At 38.4% G+C, this 16,221-nt stretch overlaps 1 protein-coding gene across 2 annotated transcripts in view; it reads right to left on the bottom strand.

The window, feature by feature from the left end:
• Positions 1–531: 531 nt before the first annotated feature.
• The window catches only part of LOC110462252 (GTPase IMAP family member 7-like), a 27,638-nt gene continuing 11,948 nt past the window's right edge, over positions 532–16,221 (bottom strand). The window contains exons 1-3 of one of the 2 annotated variants that reach the window (XM_021516141.1): positions 6,058–6,201; positions 4,025–4,064; positions 532–1,782 (exon numbers count right to left, since the gene is read on the bottom strand). In XM_021516141.1, the coding sequence (XP_021371816.1) occupies positions 770–1,782; positions 4,025–4,064 (1,053 nt within the window). In that variant the 5' untranslated portion in view covers positions 6,058–6,201 and the 3' untranslated portion in view covers positions 532–769. Of the gene's footprint in view, positions 1,783–4,024; positions 4,065–6,057; positions 6,202–16,221 lie in introns of those variants that run through there. The other variant, XM_021516140.1, reaches the window with a different exon arrangement.

A 16,221-nucleotide genomic window follows, 5' to 3' on the forward strand; every position in this document is an offset into this window, starting at 1 on the left:
TTAGAAAAAGGTAACTATGACAATATGTGTTACTATGGTTATATCATGTTAATGTGGTGAGGTGATTGAGAGTAACTATGGTAATGAAATGTAACTATGGTGATAAAGCATATTTGTGTTGTCACCACGATTAGAACTTTTAACTGTGGTGATTTGTGAAGCTATATCAACAATGTGTAACGTATAACGTATATATTGTGGCTATGATGATATTGTGACAAATGGTGCTGAAATAGTGTAAATATGGTCACATTGTGAAACTATGGCAGTATATATGGTGTAAATGTGATTATATAATGTAACTAAGATGAGTATATGTTACTTTAGATATAAAGTGTTGCTTTGGATATAAAGTGCTGATATAGTGTAACAATTGTGATATAGTACAATTTTAATGAGGTAATGTTAATATGGTTGTATCGGGTCACAGTGGTTAGAAAAGGAAAAAAATGTAATGGAATCGGAACAAAAAATATTTAGAAAAGAAAAAATGCAAATCTTTGTATCTGTATGTTGAAAACATTAAAAAATGGAAATAGATATATGGTGAAGGAGGAGTTTGTCTAATGTCAGCTGTTGTATTTAAAAAGTTTGGAAGCAAGTGATCATAAATCATAAGGTTCCACATTCATCTAAAGTATGGTGGTATGTTAGTTTTGATTGACTTGTGGTGTAGGGTATTATTTTTGTTAATTGCATAACTCGCCTTGTCGACAAAGTCGACTTCCATTAAACTGCTGATGCGTTTTGACTATCAGGATGAACATGCTTAATGTTTCATTAATTTTGATGCAACCAAGGAAACACCGGCAACGACTGCTGTTGGATTTGATACCGTTGCGCCAACAACTGCAACTGTTCCAGCAGCAGCTAAAGCGCCACCAATAATCACCTTCATCTTTTTTATCTTCTTTTCATACTCTATTTCTTTATTGGCCGCTATTCTTGCACTTTTTCTGTCGACTATTGCTTTCCAAAGATCATCAATTTGTTTTCTAAATTTTTGCAACAGTCGTTCTTGCTCTTCCGTTGGGTTGCCATCTACAATGCACATTCTTAGGCATTCCATATTTTTATTGGTCCGCTTGATCTGGACAAGAATTGCATTGTTTTTATTCAGGATTCGATCCATTCTTTCGTTGATCTCATTATTTTTCTCATCGAACAACACGTTCTCGTAAAACTTTCTCCTTCCACCATTTTGTTCAACGAGATCTTTGACCTTGCCAATAATCTGTCTGGCTGATTCTTCCTTTGCAGCATTTATGTTTGAAATAGCAACAACGCCCCCTTTACATGACTTTATAAACTCCATACACTCAGATGAAAGTCCTTTCATAAAGTCCTCCAAATTCTCTTCATTTGCGTCAAGTGTTTCTTTTCCAGTAAAAACAACAATGGCGTGGGAAAGAAAATTGTCGCCTAGCAACTGCTTTGTTAGGCAAAAGGCTTTCGCGTCTTTATTATCTATGTCTCTGTCTCCTATTTTCATCAAAAAGAGAAAAGCGTGGACTCCAGGACAAGCTAGGTACGTACATTCAGTCAGCATGATCTTGAAGTGTTCATCTTCCATAGCGGTGTCAAAAACCCCCGGAGTGTCAACTACCACAAGCTTATTTCCATATCTTTCTGTCTCGGCAACACTGCATTCCTTGGTAACAGATTCACGGCTTGCTGAGGATTTAAATTCCATCTTATCACTACCAATCAATGTGTTCCCTGTGGCGCTTTTGCCTGTCCCGGTTGTACCGATTAAAACAATCCTCAAATCACCAGGTACACCTATGAAATAAATGTTTATAAATGCCATTAAAAATTAGAAGTTGATGCATGGTAATTTTAGATCAATATAGATTGCATTGTTTTCTCTATAGACATGGATAATACATTTCCTTTCACACTATATTTCAAATGATTTAATAAAATAAACTAGCTGAAAAAAGAATCTGTGCATGACTTAAATGTGTTATAAAAATAAATGTGTATGACGTAGAACAACAAGGTTTTCAGGGACAATTTATTTGTTATTTATTAACAGTTGCATTTCATTTTCCACGTTATGGAATCAATAAGTTCCGCTCAGGAGTGCCGTAAACACAGCAGGGGTCAATACTGAGTTCACAAAGTTAATACCTCGTATGTCAGACGGTTCAAGAATGCTTGTGGGAAGGCATTCCAGATCTGTACCAACGCTTCAGCCAAATCAGCCAACGTCACCGGTTGATTAGGTAATGCCCGTAATCTGCCATTCATTTCATCCAAGACGTGTTCAATGGGCGAGAGATCGGGGGATACAGCAGGCCAGGGCAACATGTCAACGTTCTGCTGGGCCAGAAAGTCCATAGCGACACGAGCTGTGTGTGACCTGGCGTTGTCCTGCTGTAGCGTAATGTGAGGTTGCTGCCCTTGCTCGAATGGAACGACGTGGTCTCGTTGGCTGTGATGCCGCCCCAAATCAACGCTGCCTCCGCCGAAAGAACGTCGTTGTACCACACACGCGTCTCGGAGACGTTTTCCAACGCGACGATACACTCTGGAACGGCCGTCACTACTATCCAGGTGGACTCGCGACTCGTCCGTAAACAAAATGCCTGCCTAATCCCGTCTAGTAAATCGCAGATGCCTTCTGCACCAGTCCAGACGTGCTACACGATGACGTGGCAGAAGAACTGGACGGATTGCAGGACGTCGCGGACGGATAGTTCGTTCACGCAATCGGTTCCGTACAGTTCTCGGTAGCAACCCAGGGATTGTCCGTGCAGTCAAACTTGCCGTTTGGAAGCGATTTCTCAAATGGACAAGCCGAATATGGTTGTCCTGTTGACGTGAGGTCACACGTGGACGTCCCGCACGAGGTCGATCGCCGACGTGGCCAAACTGTTGATGTGGTCTCCACAAATCCCGGATTGTGTTTCGATGGACATGAAAACGTGTAGAGACAACGGCTTGGCCTATACCAGCTTGAAGCATACTAATAATTCGGAGGCGGTCATTTTCATTCAGCCTCGGCATAGCATTAATCACAAATTAAAACGTTATAATGCTGTTTTTGCTGTTCACTGTTCTAAACAGAGTGACCCAACATTTGAAAAATTAAATTTCATTGTCGAATTGGATGGCTGGACGAGAAAAACGTGCAAACTGGTCAACGCCTATAGAGAGCAAACTGCACGGCGAAAACTGTCAATGACACACGAATAGTGTGTATGTGTCATACTCGGTCATGTGTGTGAATGTTCATGTATATACAGTTGGTGATACATGTTCTATAATAATTCTCCGCATGCACAGTTTCTTTTTTCCGCTAGTATAGAATTAATGTTAGCAGATGGGTAAGACGACCTCGGGGATCGAAACCCGCGGACTGTCTTTGTGGAAGGCCGGAGTGTTAACCCCTCGACCAGTCTGCTCATATATATATCTTTTATATTCTTATTTTAATAAATAAAGCGGAACTGACCGATGTATTTTTTGTCGACCAGTTATATCAATCGATAAGCAAGACTATTTCGTGTTTTGAGCAAAGGTCTCTTACTTGTTTTCGCGAAAAAAGAAATACGCAACGTCTTCTTTTTTCCACATATCTACTTATTTAAGATCAGGTAAAGCTGTTTAATGTGTTCTCAAAATTTTTGAGATAACAACGTGAGACAAATGTTTTTCACCTTATACACGATAATATTGACTGTATTTTTTTCGTCGGTTATTTATATATCACATCGTTCATTCAAATAAGTTTTTTTTTTTTAATTAAACTTAACGAAAAATAAAAAAAAAGCATTAAAGCATAAAAGATAGTTCCGCAGAAAATGGGATTCCTACAGAATGTTTTCTCACAGATGTAATCGTGGAACAGAAAAAAAGGGTTCCAAAGCAAAGTATAATTGTTTTACAGTGGTACAGGGATCCTTAGAAAGACATAATTAAATTTTATAATATAATGTTAGTTTGTGTATTTCGATCATTTGAATCACAATGAATCTGACTTCATTGTGTTACAAATTTAAAATTTTAAAGTTTATACCTTGATTGAAGCGTGGAACCCTTGTATAACCGGTGGCCATCTGAAAAAAAGACAATTTTTTGAAACAGTTACATAATCTGTGAATTAAATATGTTTAAAAATCATTGTGCAATCCTTAGCATTTAGAGGTAGTCCCATGATTTCGAGGCCACCAACTCATTTATAGGAGATTCCTTGTTTACTACAACAAATTACATGGATATCATACGTTATTTTAATGCCAGCTACTGCAGACTCAGTAGTAAATTTAGGAAATGATTTACATGTGTAAATTAAGTTGGATTTACGAAAATTATACGAGGTACAAAACGTAGCTTGTATCTCACAAGATTTGTTTTGCAAGTGAAAAGGAACAAAAATCCAAATGTGTCGACAAAACCGATATTTGTTCATTATATTTTGATGTTGCTGATATAGAACAGTCTGTAATATCCTTGGTTTCCAGCTCTGCATATACGCGATCGACATGCTTATTAAACTCCTCTTTAGTTTAAACAGTTGATTTCACTAAAAATAAAGATAGAAGACTTGCCAAAGTGTTTGTTACCTGTCCTTATAAGATCTGGGATACATTCAGCAAATATGAAATCAAGACATGAAACACCATCCAGAACAGGGGCACAATTATAAGGAGACATCAAATATTTGAAAATGACGTTGATCAAACATGGTATTCCTGTATATAGGTAGCTTGTATATGCAAATTGTCCATCAAAGATATATCTTTACTTTGCATCTGTCTCCCGAAAGTTTAGGATAATAGGATAAATAATCAACATCAACATAATCAAATATTGATAATTAGCTAAGGTGAAGCATCATACAGACATCATTATATATCCTTAATAAAACACTAAGACTTTACATGAATGCTCCTGATGGTTAATAAATCGTTAGTGACATTAAAACGAATAATATCTTTACACGATATATATCGATTTCGTTCAATTCATCAGTAGATTTCCGCTGTTGAGATATACATTTTGAAAAAAATATGATACAACTTTTTTGTATTAATGATGATTAAAAGGAAACTTAACTGTTAAAGTGGGAAATAGTGTGGCAGACTTTGGTTATAAATGTTGGATTACGGTGAAATTGCCATCTAGCTTCGTACTAGAGGGAATTTTAGCTCAGCTGATAGAGTCGCGACCGCGAAGCTGGTATATGGTTCGAATCACCCGATGGAAGCACACGAACTGTCTTTTCCAGCAGTAACAGTTCAATACTCACTGAAAAGCTATAATATAAATTTATAAGACCTACACTTAACCATACAAGATATGTTTAAGCATTAATTTAGTAGATTTGGTTTGCTTACATCAACCTATAATGTTGGAATATGTTCTACCTTTTGTTCACAACTGCATAGAAATAGGGGTAGACTTGATGTGGAAATTATATAATTATGAAATAGAGTAGCTTTGTAAATGGCAATAACATTACATACGGAGTGTATCAGGTAGATACTGTCCGCGGGTAATCTATTTTTACGTCAATTGTTCAAATGTGACTTGTGCGTCGTGACCGAAGATGACGGTACCGAAATCAGCATCGAAACAAGATATTTCGGGGATAATGCTGCAGTATATATTGAAACATTCCGACTAATGTCTAAATAGAAATCATAACACCTACTTGACATGCCGTCCTTTTGCAGGTTTAAGTGTACGATCATTGAAATCAATTATAAATTTTCACAGATGTATCTATTTTAGACAAACTCTGTACGATTGAAGAAGCGCGTTCTATGCAGACACATTCAATTTCACTCTGTGCTCATCCTCGAAAACATCGTGAAAATGTGCTAGATTCTTGCTTGAGATATGAACTTGACAGACTTCACTCAACTTGTTTGTTTGAGTGATATTACGTCATCTTCACTGCCGAGAATGTCGGTTATTCAAGGACCTTTTTGTTTACGCGGACAAAATGGTACGTCAATTTTCGATATTTCAGTTTCAGAGAAAAGCAAAAAATCTGATAGACTTGAAAATGTTAATGCTGGCCATAAAGTCTTTGTCGATACTCACAAAAAGCAACACATCAAACCACAAGTTCCATCCTTATTTCATAACAATCAAAATCCACAGTAGTTACGTTTATATGAGTTGACTCCCTTAGACTGTGTGCCGGATAGGAATATCCCATATAGCACCTACACGTCCAAACCAGACGTAAATAAATCCCGATCAGCTGTTGAGCACACGCACGTGGTTGCTCCTTACAGCAACGGTGTTGATAACAACTCCCACGACGGTCGACTTAATCGGCCATGATATCTGGAACTTGATCTGCTACTTACGAGACGGTTATATAAAGACAAAGCATTGTCGGCATGAAGTCTTTTTTTGAAAGGAGTGGTAGTGTACAGAGTGGAAGTACCAAATTGCCTGATAGAAGAAACATGTTGTTTTTGGAATTGTTCAATAACGATTGATCAAATTCTACGTTCCACTTATTACCTTCTGGTGTAAAGTGTCACGTTGTTTTTAAAGCAATGTTATCGAGACAGGGCCGTAGCCCTATCCTTTATCTACATTTGAAATAGTTTTGAAGCTGATAATTCTTTTTTAATAATTAGCAAGTTAGACTTAGCTCACTGTAAAGATAAATCCGTTTCAGTATGCTCTCATTGTGCTGTTTGTCTGTTGCAGTCTTCAAAGTGATTATGAAGTTATCATGAACCAGAGTTCATGAAACAGAGACACTTAAATGACTAGTAGTATCTTAAAAGAATAATATTTCCTATTTCCTTTACCACGACGATTGTCGACCATCGACCCATAACATCCCTACACCTCCGAAATGATAGGGAAGTCTCGAGTTCATGCAGGGTGTGATAACGGAAAGCGTGTTCCACAATCTACATACAAAAGAGAATAAACTGATCAATATTCCATGTCGGTGTGTTTAGCCACCTGGAGTTTGACTTAATGTTTAAAAAGAAAAAAATTCCCTAAAACAATATCACATATATATACGTCTGAAAAGGTAAGTAAGATTTTTTAAATCCCAAGCATAATGCGATTTTGTTGGTACGGCTCCCATATCAAATATCAGAAGGGAGATATGTTATTGTACGTATAGTCTGTACAAACAGTACACAGTTTGCAACTTCGGGAAACAGTTCAATGATAAATTCGAATTGGGAAAGACCATTTTGAGTGTTGATATGTAAGGCATGAACCAAATGGTTTGTTACTTGACTTACTTGACCAATGACGAACAAACAGTTAGTAACAAATCAACATTCAATGTTCAGAAATCTTACCGCCATTTAATAATGTTTTAGTGCCTACAGAGTCGCGGGTTTTAATTAACCGCATCAGCGCTTCGAAGATCTGCAAATATGTGCATAATTAAAACCTAACTATATCGGTGACAAGTGAACACTTTGCATTCTTCTTTATAGTCGTCAATATGTGAACAAAGTGTTGATGGTCGGGTGGAAGTTTATTTCAAGTCACCTCAGTGATCGTATCGGTCTCTGTCTCGCTATCAGTCGTACCTCAGCCTTACCAGATAGAGTTGTCCTAGGTCTGTACTAAAGCTGTACTCGAGCTGTCTCCAGCTGTTCTATCTCTAGCCCTACTAGTTAGAGTTGACCTAGGTCTGTACTAAAGCTGTTCACGAGCTGTCACCAGCTGTACTATCTCAAGCCCTACTAGATAGATTTCAAGTCACCTCAGTGATCGTATCGGTCTCTGTCTCGCTATCAGACGTACCTCAGCCTTACCAGATAGAGTTGTCCTAGTTCTGCACTAAAGTTGTACTCGAGCTGTCCCCAGCTGTACTATCTTTAGCCCTACTAGATAAAGTTGTCCTAGGTCTGAACTAAAGCTGTACTCGCGCTGTCTACAGCTGTACTATCTCTAGCCCTACTAGATAGAGTTGTCCTAGGTCTGCACTAAAGCTGTACTCGAGCTGTCACTAGCTGTACTATCTCTAGCCGTACTAGATAAAGTTGTCCTAGGTCTGTACTCAAGCTGTACTCGAGCTGTCTCCAGCTGTTCTATCTCTAGCCCTACTTGATAGAGTTGTCCTAGGTCTGTACTAAAGCTGTACTCGAGCTGTCTCCAGCTGTACTATCTCTAGCCCTACTAGATAGAGTTGTCCTAGGTCTGTACTAAAGCTGTACTCGAGCTGTCTCCAGCTGTACTATCTCTAGCCCTACTAGATAGAGTTGTCCTAGGTCTGTACTAAAGCTGTACTCGAGCTGTCTCCAGCTGTACTATCTCTAGCCCTACTAGATAGAGTTGTCCTAGGTCTGTACTAAAGCTGTACTCGAGCTGTCTCCAGCTGTACTATCTCTAGCCCTACTAGATAGAGTTGTCCTAGGTCTGTACTAAAGCTGTACTCGAGCTGTCTCCAGCTGTACTATCTCTAGCCCTACTAGATAGAGTTGTCCTAGGTCTGTACTAAAGCTGTACTCGAGCTGTCTCCAGCTGTACTATCTCTAGCCCTACTAGATAGAGTTGTCCTAGGTCTGTACTAAAGCTGTACTCGAGCTGTCTCCAGCTGTACTATCTCTAGCCCTACTAGATAGAGTTGTCCTAGGTCTGTACTAAAGCTGTACTCGAGCTGTCTCCAGCTGTACTATCTCTAGCCCTACTAGATAGAGTTGTCCTAGGTCTGTACTAAAGCTGTACTCGAGCTGTCTCCAGCTGTACTATCTCTAGCCCTACTAGATAGAGTTGTCCTAGGTCTGTACTAAAGCTGTACTCGAGCTGTCTCCAGCTGTACTATCTCTAGCCCTACTAGATAGAGTTGTCCTAGGTCTGTACTAAAGCTGTACTCGAGCTGTCTCCAGCTGTACTATCTCTAGCCCTACTAGATAGAGTTGTCCTAGGTCTGTACTAAAGCTGTACTCGAGCTGTCTCCAGCTGTACTATCTCTAGCCCTACTAGATAGAGTTGTCCTAGGTCTGTACTAAAGCTGTACTCGAGCTGTCTCCAGCTGTACTATCTCTAGCCCTACTAGATAGAGTTGTCCTAGGTCTGTACTAAAGCTGTACTCGAGCTGTCTCCAGCTGTACTATCTCTAGCCCTACTAGATAGAGTTGTCCTAGGTCTGTACTAAAGCTGTACTCGAGCTGTCTCCAGCTGTACTATCTCTAGCCCTACTAGATAGAGTTGTCCTAGGTCTGTACTAAAGCTGTACTCGAGCTGTCTCCAGCTGTACTATCTCTAGCCCTACTAGATAGAGTTGTCCTAGGTCTGTACTAAAGCTGTACTCGAGCTGTCTCCAGCTGTACTATCTCTAGCCCTACTAGATAGAGTTGTCCTAGGTCTGTACTAAAGCTGTACTCGAGCTGTCTCCAGCTGTACTATCTCTAGCCCTACTAGATAGAGTTGTCCTAGGTCTGTACTAAAGCTGTACTCGAGCTGTCTCCAGCTGTACTATCTCTAGCCCTACTAGATAGAGTTGTCCTAGGTCTGTACTAAAGCTGTACTCGAGCTGTCTCCAGCTGTACTATCTCTAGCCCTACTAGATAGAGTTGTCCTAGGTCTGTACTAAAGCTGTACTCGAGCTGTCTCCAGCTGTACTATCTCTAGCCCTACTTGATAGACTTGTCCTAGGTCTGTACTAAAGCTGTACTCGAGCTGTCTCCAGATGTACTTTCTCTAGCCCTACATGATAGACTTGTCCTAGGTCTGTACTAAAGCTGTACTCGAGCTGTCTCCAGCTGTACTATCTATAGCCCTACTAGATAGAGTTGTCCTAGGTCTTTACTAAAGCTGTACTCGAGCTCTCTCCAGATGTACTTTCTCTAGCCCTTCATGATAGACTTGTCCTAGGTCGGTACTAAAGCTGTACTCGAGCTGTCTCCAGCTGTACTATCTCTAGCCGTCCTATATAGAGTTGTCCTAGGTCTGTACTAAAGCTGTACCCGAGCTGTCTCCAGCTGTACTATCTCTAGCCGTACTAGATAGAGTTGTCCTAGGTCTTTACTAAAGCTGTACTCGAGCTGTCTCCAGCTTTACTATCTCTAGCCGTACTAGATAGAGTTGTCCTAGGTCTTTACTAAAGCTGTCCTCGAGCTGTCTCCAGCTGTACTATCTCTAGTCCTACTAGATAGAGTTGTCCTAGGTGTGTACTAAAGCTGTACCCGAGCTGTCTCCAGATGTTCTATCTCTAGCCCTACTAGATAGAGTTGTCCTAGGTCTGTACTAAAGCTATACTCGAGCTGTCTCCAGCTGTACTATCTCTAGTCCTACTAGATAGAGATGTCCTAGGTGTGTACTAAAGCTGTACCCGAGCTGTATCCAGATGTTCTATCTCTAGCCCTACTAGATAGAGTTGTCCTAGGTTTGTACTAAAGCTTTACCCGAGCTGTCTCCAGCTGTACTATCTCTAGCCCTACTAGATAAAGTTGTCCTAGGTCTGTACGAAAGCTGTATTCGAGCTGTCTCCAGCTGTACTATCTCTAGCCGTACTAGATAGAGTTGTCCTAGGTCTGTACTAAAGCTGTACCCAAGCTGTCCCCAGCTGTACTATCTCTAGCCGTACTAGATAGAGTTGTCCTAGGTCTGTACTAAAGCTGTCCTCGAGCTGTCTCCAGCTGTACTATCTCTAGCCGTACTCTAGCCGTAATAACCCTATGTCCTTGATAGGTTATACTTATACTCCATACCCACATAATCAATGTACACGGTTATAACAATGCCTACAGTCGTCATCTATCATAAGGTCCATACACCAACCATAATCAATTCTATTGGTACATGCATAGCCGGTTTTTTTTAGACTTCAGATAACATACATAAGTAATCCCGGGTTCACTAGCGCCTGTCATATATGACTATACCCCACATAGATTGAAATACGCCCAGTTACGCATACCTTGGATTTGACTTGCTGACCTGTACTTTTTCGGGATAGATTAGAACCAATTACAACAACTTGGTATTGCTGACTGTGTCACAGTTTATCACGTAATTAGTCAACAGTCAAAGGGTAAGAAACACCAGTTTATCATATGACCAGTCCAACAGTCAGTAGATAGCAAAAAGTAACGTGTTACGTTGTGTAATGTTAAAAGGGAAACTGCTTTATTTACAATTTCATAGAAAGTCGGGTAACCATACAATATAACATCGGGGTTACGAAAACTGAAATTAAGTAGAGACATTCAAACAAAAGACAGATACCATTAAATCCTACAAAACACACTTAAAGCAAAAACGTTTACGTTTATTTTAGTTCGATTCTTCCTTTCTGTGTACTTCATATGGGTATTCTTAGTCCAAGCAAAAAGTGATATGTTGTATACCTGAGAGTTACTTACTTATATCACTATCAATACTCAACCTCAAATTGATCAAACATTTACATTTTGCATTTCAAATAAGGATGTAAATGTACATTTTTCTATCAAAATTGAGTTTCTATAATTTCTGACACGCTCAATAAAAGGATTATTCATATATTTTATTTACCTCAGAATTAATGCGATGTCGTTATTCAAGTTTGTCTAGCCAAAGTCTAGTCATTCAAGATGGTCTACATGTAGTTATGTCAGTCATGTTGTTGTGTGATATGTCCTTTATCTGAACAGACTTTGACCAAGTATGTCACCTTGCACTTGGATCTTGACAATACATAATACATTCGACAGGTGAGATGATGTCGTTTATCTACTACCTAAAACAATACTGATTAGGGAACAGTCAATATTTTATGTTAACATGTCTACTGTTATATTCTGTATCTTATTAGGTAAAATAAATGACATCTACAGTTAAAACATAGTTTGTTCGTTCGTCCCTCCATTTTTGGACTCACCTTGTGTAAATATTAAAGAAATCGATTTACCTCCGAAGGGTTACAAACATCAGTTTATAACGTGATAAGTTGTCAGTCAAAGGATAACAAACATCAGAATCACGTGATCAGTCAACATTCAAAGGTAAATAACATCAGTTTAACACGTAATCAGTCATCAGTCAAAGATAAATAACATCAGTTTAACACGTGATCAGGCATCAGTCGAAGGGTAACAAACATCAGTTTAACACGTGATCAGGCATCAGTCAAAGGGTAAGAAACATCAGTTTATCACGTGATCGGGCATCAGTCAAAGGGTAACAAACATCAGTTTATCACGTGATTAGTCATCAGTCAAAAGGTAATAAACATCAGTTTATCACGTGATCAGTCATCATTCAAAGGTAAATAACATCAGTTTAACACGTGATCAGGCATCAGTCAAAGGGTAACAAACATCAGTTTAACACGTGATCAGGCATCAGTCAAAGGGTAAGAAACATCAGTTTATCACGTGATCGGGCATCAGTCAAAGTGTAACAAACATCAATTAAACACGTGATCAGTCATTAGTCAAAGGGTAAAAAACATCAGTTAAACATGGGATCAGTCATCATTCAAAGGCAAATAACATCAGTTTAACATGTAATCAGTCATCAATCAAAGGTAAATAACATCAGTTTAACATGTAATCAGTCATCAATCAAAGGGTAACAAACATCAGTTTAACACGTGATCAGGCATCAGTCAAAGGGCAAGAAACATCAGTTTATCACGTTATAAGTCATCAGTCTTAGATGGTAACAACCATCAGTTTATTACGTGATTAGTTAGAAGTCAAAGGGTAATAAACATCAGTTTATCACGTGATCGGGCATCAGTCAAAGTGTAACAAACATCAATTAAACACGTGATCAGTCATTAGTCAGAGGGTAAAAAACATCAGTTAAACATGTGATCAGTCATCAGTCAAAGGTTAAAAAACACCAGTTCATCACGTGATTAGTCATCAGAAAAAGGGTAACAAACATCAGTTTATCACGTGATAAGTCATCAGTCTTAGATGGTAACAAACATCAGTTTATTACGTGATTAGTTATAAGTCAAAGGGTAATAAACATCAGTTTATCAAGTGATAACATATCAGTTAAAGAGTTACAAACATCAGTTTATCACGTGGTCAGTCATCAGTCAATGGCAAATAACATCAGTTTAACATGTAATCAGTTATCAATCAAAGGTAAATAACATCAGTTTATGACGTGATAAGTCATCAATCAAAAGGTGACAAACATCAGTTTATTACGCGATCAGTCATCATAAAAAGGTAAATAACATCAGTTTATCACGTGATAAGTCATCAGTCAAAGGGTAACAAACATCAATTAATCACGTGATAAGTCATCAGCCAAAGGGTATCAAACATCAGTTAATCACGTGATCAGGCATCAGTCAAAGGGGAAGAAACCTCAGTTTATCACGTGATCGGGCATCAGTCAAAGGATAACAAACATCAGTTTATCACGTGATTAGTCATCAGTCAAAGGGTAATAAACATCAGTTTATCACGTGATCAGTCATCATTCAAAGGTAAATCACATCAGTTGATCACGTGATAAGTCATCAGTCAAAGGGTAACAAACATCAGTTTAACACGTGATCAGCCATTAGTCGAAGGGTAAAAAACATCAGTTAAATATGTGATCAGGCATCAGTCAAAGGGTAAGAAACATCAGTTTATCACGTGATCGGGCATCAGTCAAAGGATAACAAACATCAGTTTATCACGTGATTAGTCATCAGTCAAAGGGTAATAAACATCAGTTTATCACGTGATCAGTCATCATTCAAAGGTAAATCACATCAGTTGATCACGTGATAAGTCATCAGTCAAAGGGTAACAAACATCAGTTTAACACGTGATCAGCCATTAGTCGAAGGGTAAAAAACATCAGTTAAATATGTGATCAGGCATCAGTCAAAGGGTAAGAAACATCAGTTTATCACGTGATCGGGCATCAGTCAAAGGATAACAAACATCAGTTTATCACGTGATTAGTCATCAGTCAAAGGGTAATAAACATCAGTTTATCACGTGATAACATATCAGTTAAAGAGTAACAAACATCAGTTTATCACGTGATCAGTCATCAGTCAATGGCAAATAACATCAGTTTAACATGTAATCAGTCATCAATCAAAGGTAAATAACATCAGTTTATGACGTGATAAGTCATCAGTCAAAAGGTGACAAACATCAGGTTATTACGCGATCAGTCATCATTCAAAGGTAAATAACATCAGTTTAACACATGATCAGTCATCAGTCAGAGGGTAACAAACATCAATTAAACACGTGATCAGTCATTAGTCAGAGGGTAAAAAACATAAGTTAAACATGTGATCAGTCATCATTCAAAGGGTAACAAACATCAGTTTATCACGTGATAAGTCATCAGTCTCAAATGGTAACAAACATCAGTTTATTACGTGATTAGTTATAAGTCAAAGGGTAATAAACATCAGTTTATCACGTGATAACATATCAGTTAAAGAGTTACAAACATCAGTTTATCATGTGATCAGTCATCAGTCAATGGCAAATAACATCAGTTTAACATGTAATCAGTCATCAATCGAAGGTAAATAACATCAGTTTATGACGTGATAAGTCATCAGTCAAAAGGTGACAAACATCAGTTTATTACGCAATCAGTCATCATTAAAAGGTAAATGACATCAGTTTATCACGTGATAAGTCATCAGTCAAAGGGTAACAAACATCAGTTTATCACGTGATAAGTCATCAGTCAAATGGTAACAAACATCAGTTGATCACGTGATAAGTCATCAGTCAAAGGATAACAAACATCAGTTGATCACGTGATGATCGAGTCTCAAGACAAAGGGTAACAGACATCAGTAAAGCACGTGATTAGTCATCAGTCAAAGGGTAACAAACATCGCTTAAACATGTGATCAGTCATCAGTCAAAGAGTAACAAACATTAGTTCATCACGTGATTAGTCATCATTCAGAGGTAAATAACATCAGTTGATCACGTGATAAGTCATCAGTCAAAGGGTAACAAACATCAGTTTATCACGTGATCAGTCATCAGTCTAAGGGGAACAAACATCAGTAGATCACGTGATAAATCATCAGTCAAAGGATAACAAACATCAGTTGATCACGTGATAAGTCATCAGTCAAAGGGTAACAAACATCAGTTTATCACGTGATCAGTCATCAGTCTAAGGGTAACAAACATCAGTAGATCACGTGATAAATCATCGGTCAAAGGATAACAAACATCAGTTGATCACGTGATCAGTCATCAGTCAATGGCAAATAACATCAGTTTAACATGTAATCAGTCATCAATCAAAGGTAAATAACATCAGTTTATGACGTGATAAGTCATCAGTCAAAAGGTGACAAACATCAGTTTATTACGCGATTAGTCAGCAGTAAAAGGTAAATGACATCAGTTTATCACGTGATAAGTCATCAGTCAAATGGTAACAAACATCAGTTGATCACGTGATAAGTCATCAGTCAAAGGATAACAAAAATCAGTTGATCACGTGATGATCGAGTCTCAAGACAAAGGGTAACAGACATCAGTTAAACACGTGATTAGTCATCAGTCAAAGGGTAACAAACATCGCTTAAACATGTGATTAGTCATCAGTCAAAGGGTAACAAACATTAGTTCATCACGTGATTAGTCATCATTCAAAGGTAAATATCATCAGTTGATCACGTGATAAGTCATCAGTCAAAGGGTAACAAACATCAGTTGATCACGTGATAAGTCATCATTCAAAGGTAAATATCATCAGTTGATCACGTGATGAATCATCGGTCAAAGGATATCAAACATCAGTTGATCACGTGATGATCGAGTCTCACGGCAAAGGGTAACAGACATCAGTAAAGCACGTGGTTAGTCATCAGTCAAAGGGTAACAGACATCGCTTAAACATGTGATCAGTCATCAGTCAATGGGTAACAAATATCAGTTATCACGTGATAAGTCATCAGTATCAGTCATCATTCAAAGGTAAATGACATCAGTATATCACGTGATCAGTCATCATTCTAAGGGTAACAAACATCAGTAGATCACGTGATGAATCATCGGTCAAAGGATAACAAACATCAGTTGATCACGTGATTAGTCATCAGTCAAAGGGTAACAGACATCGCTTAAACATGTGATCAGTCATCAGTCAAAGGTTAAAAAACACCAGTTCATCACGTGATTAGTCAATAGACAAAGGGTAACAAACATCAGTTCATCACGTGATAACTCATCAGACAAAGGGTAACAAACATCAGTTCATCACGTGATTAGTCATCAGAAAAGGGTAATAAACATCAGTTTATCACGTGATAACATATCATTTAAAGGGTTACAAACA

This window comes from Mizuhopecten yessoensis, unplaced genomic scaffold (assembly GCF_002113885.1).
Source record: "Mizuhopecten yessoensis strain PY_sf001 unplaced genomic scaffold, ASM211388v2 scaffold10765, whole genome shotgun sequence".
Lineage (NCBI taxonomy): Eukaryota > Metazoa > Mollusca > Bivalvia > Pectinida > Pectinidae > Mizuhopecten > Mizuhopecten yessoensis.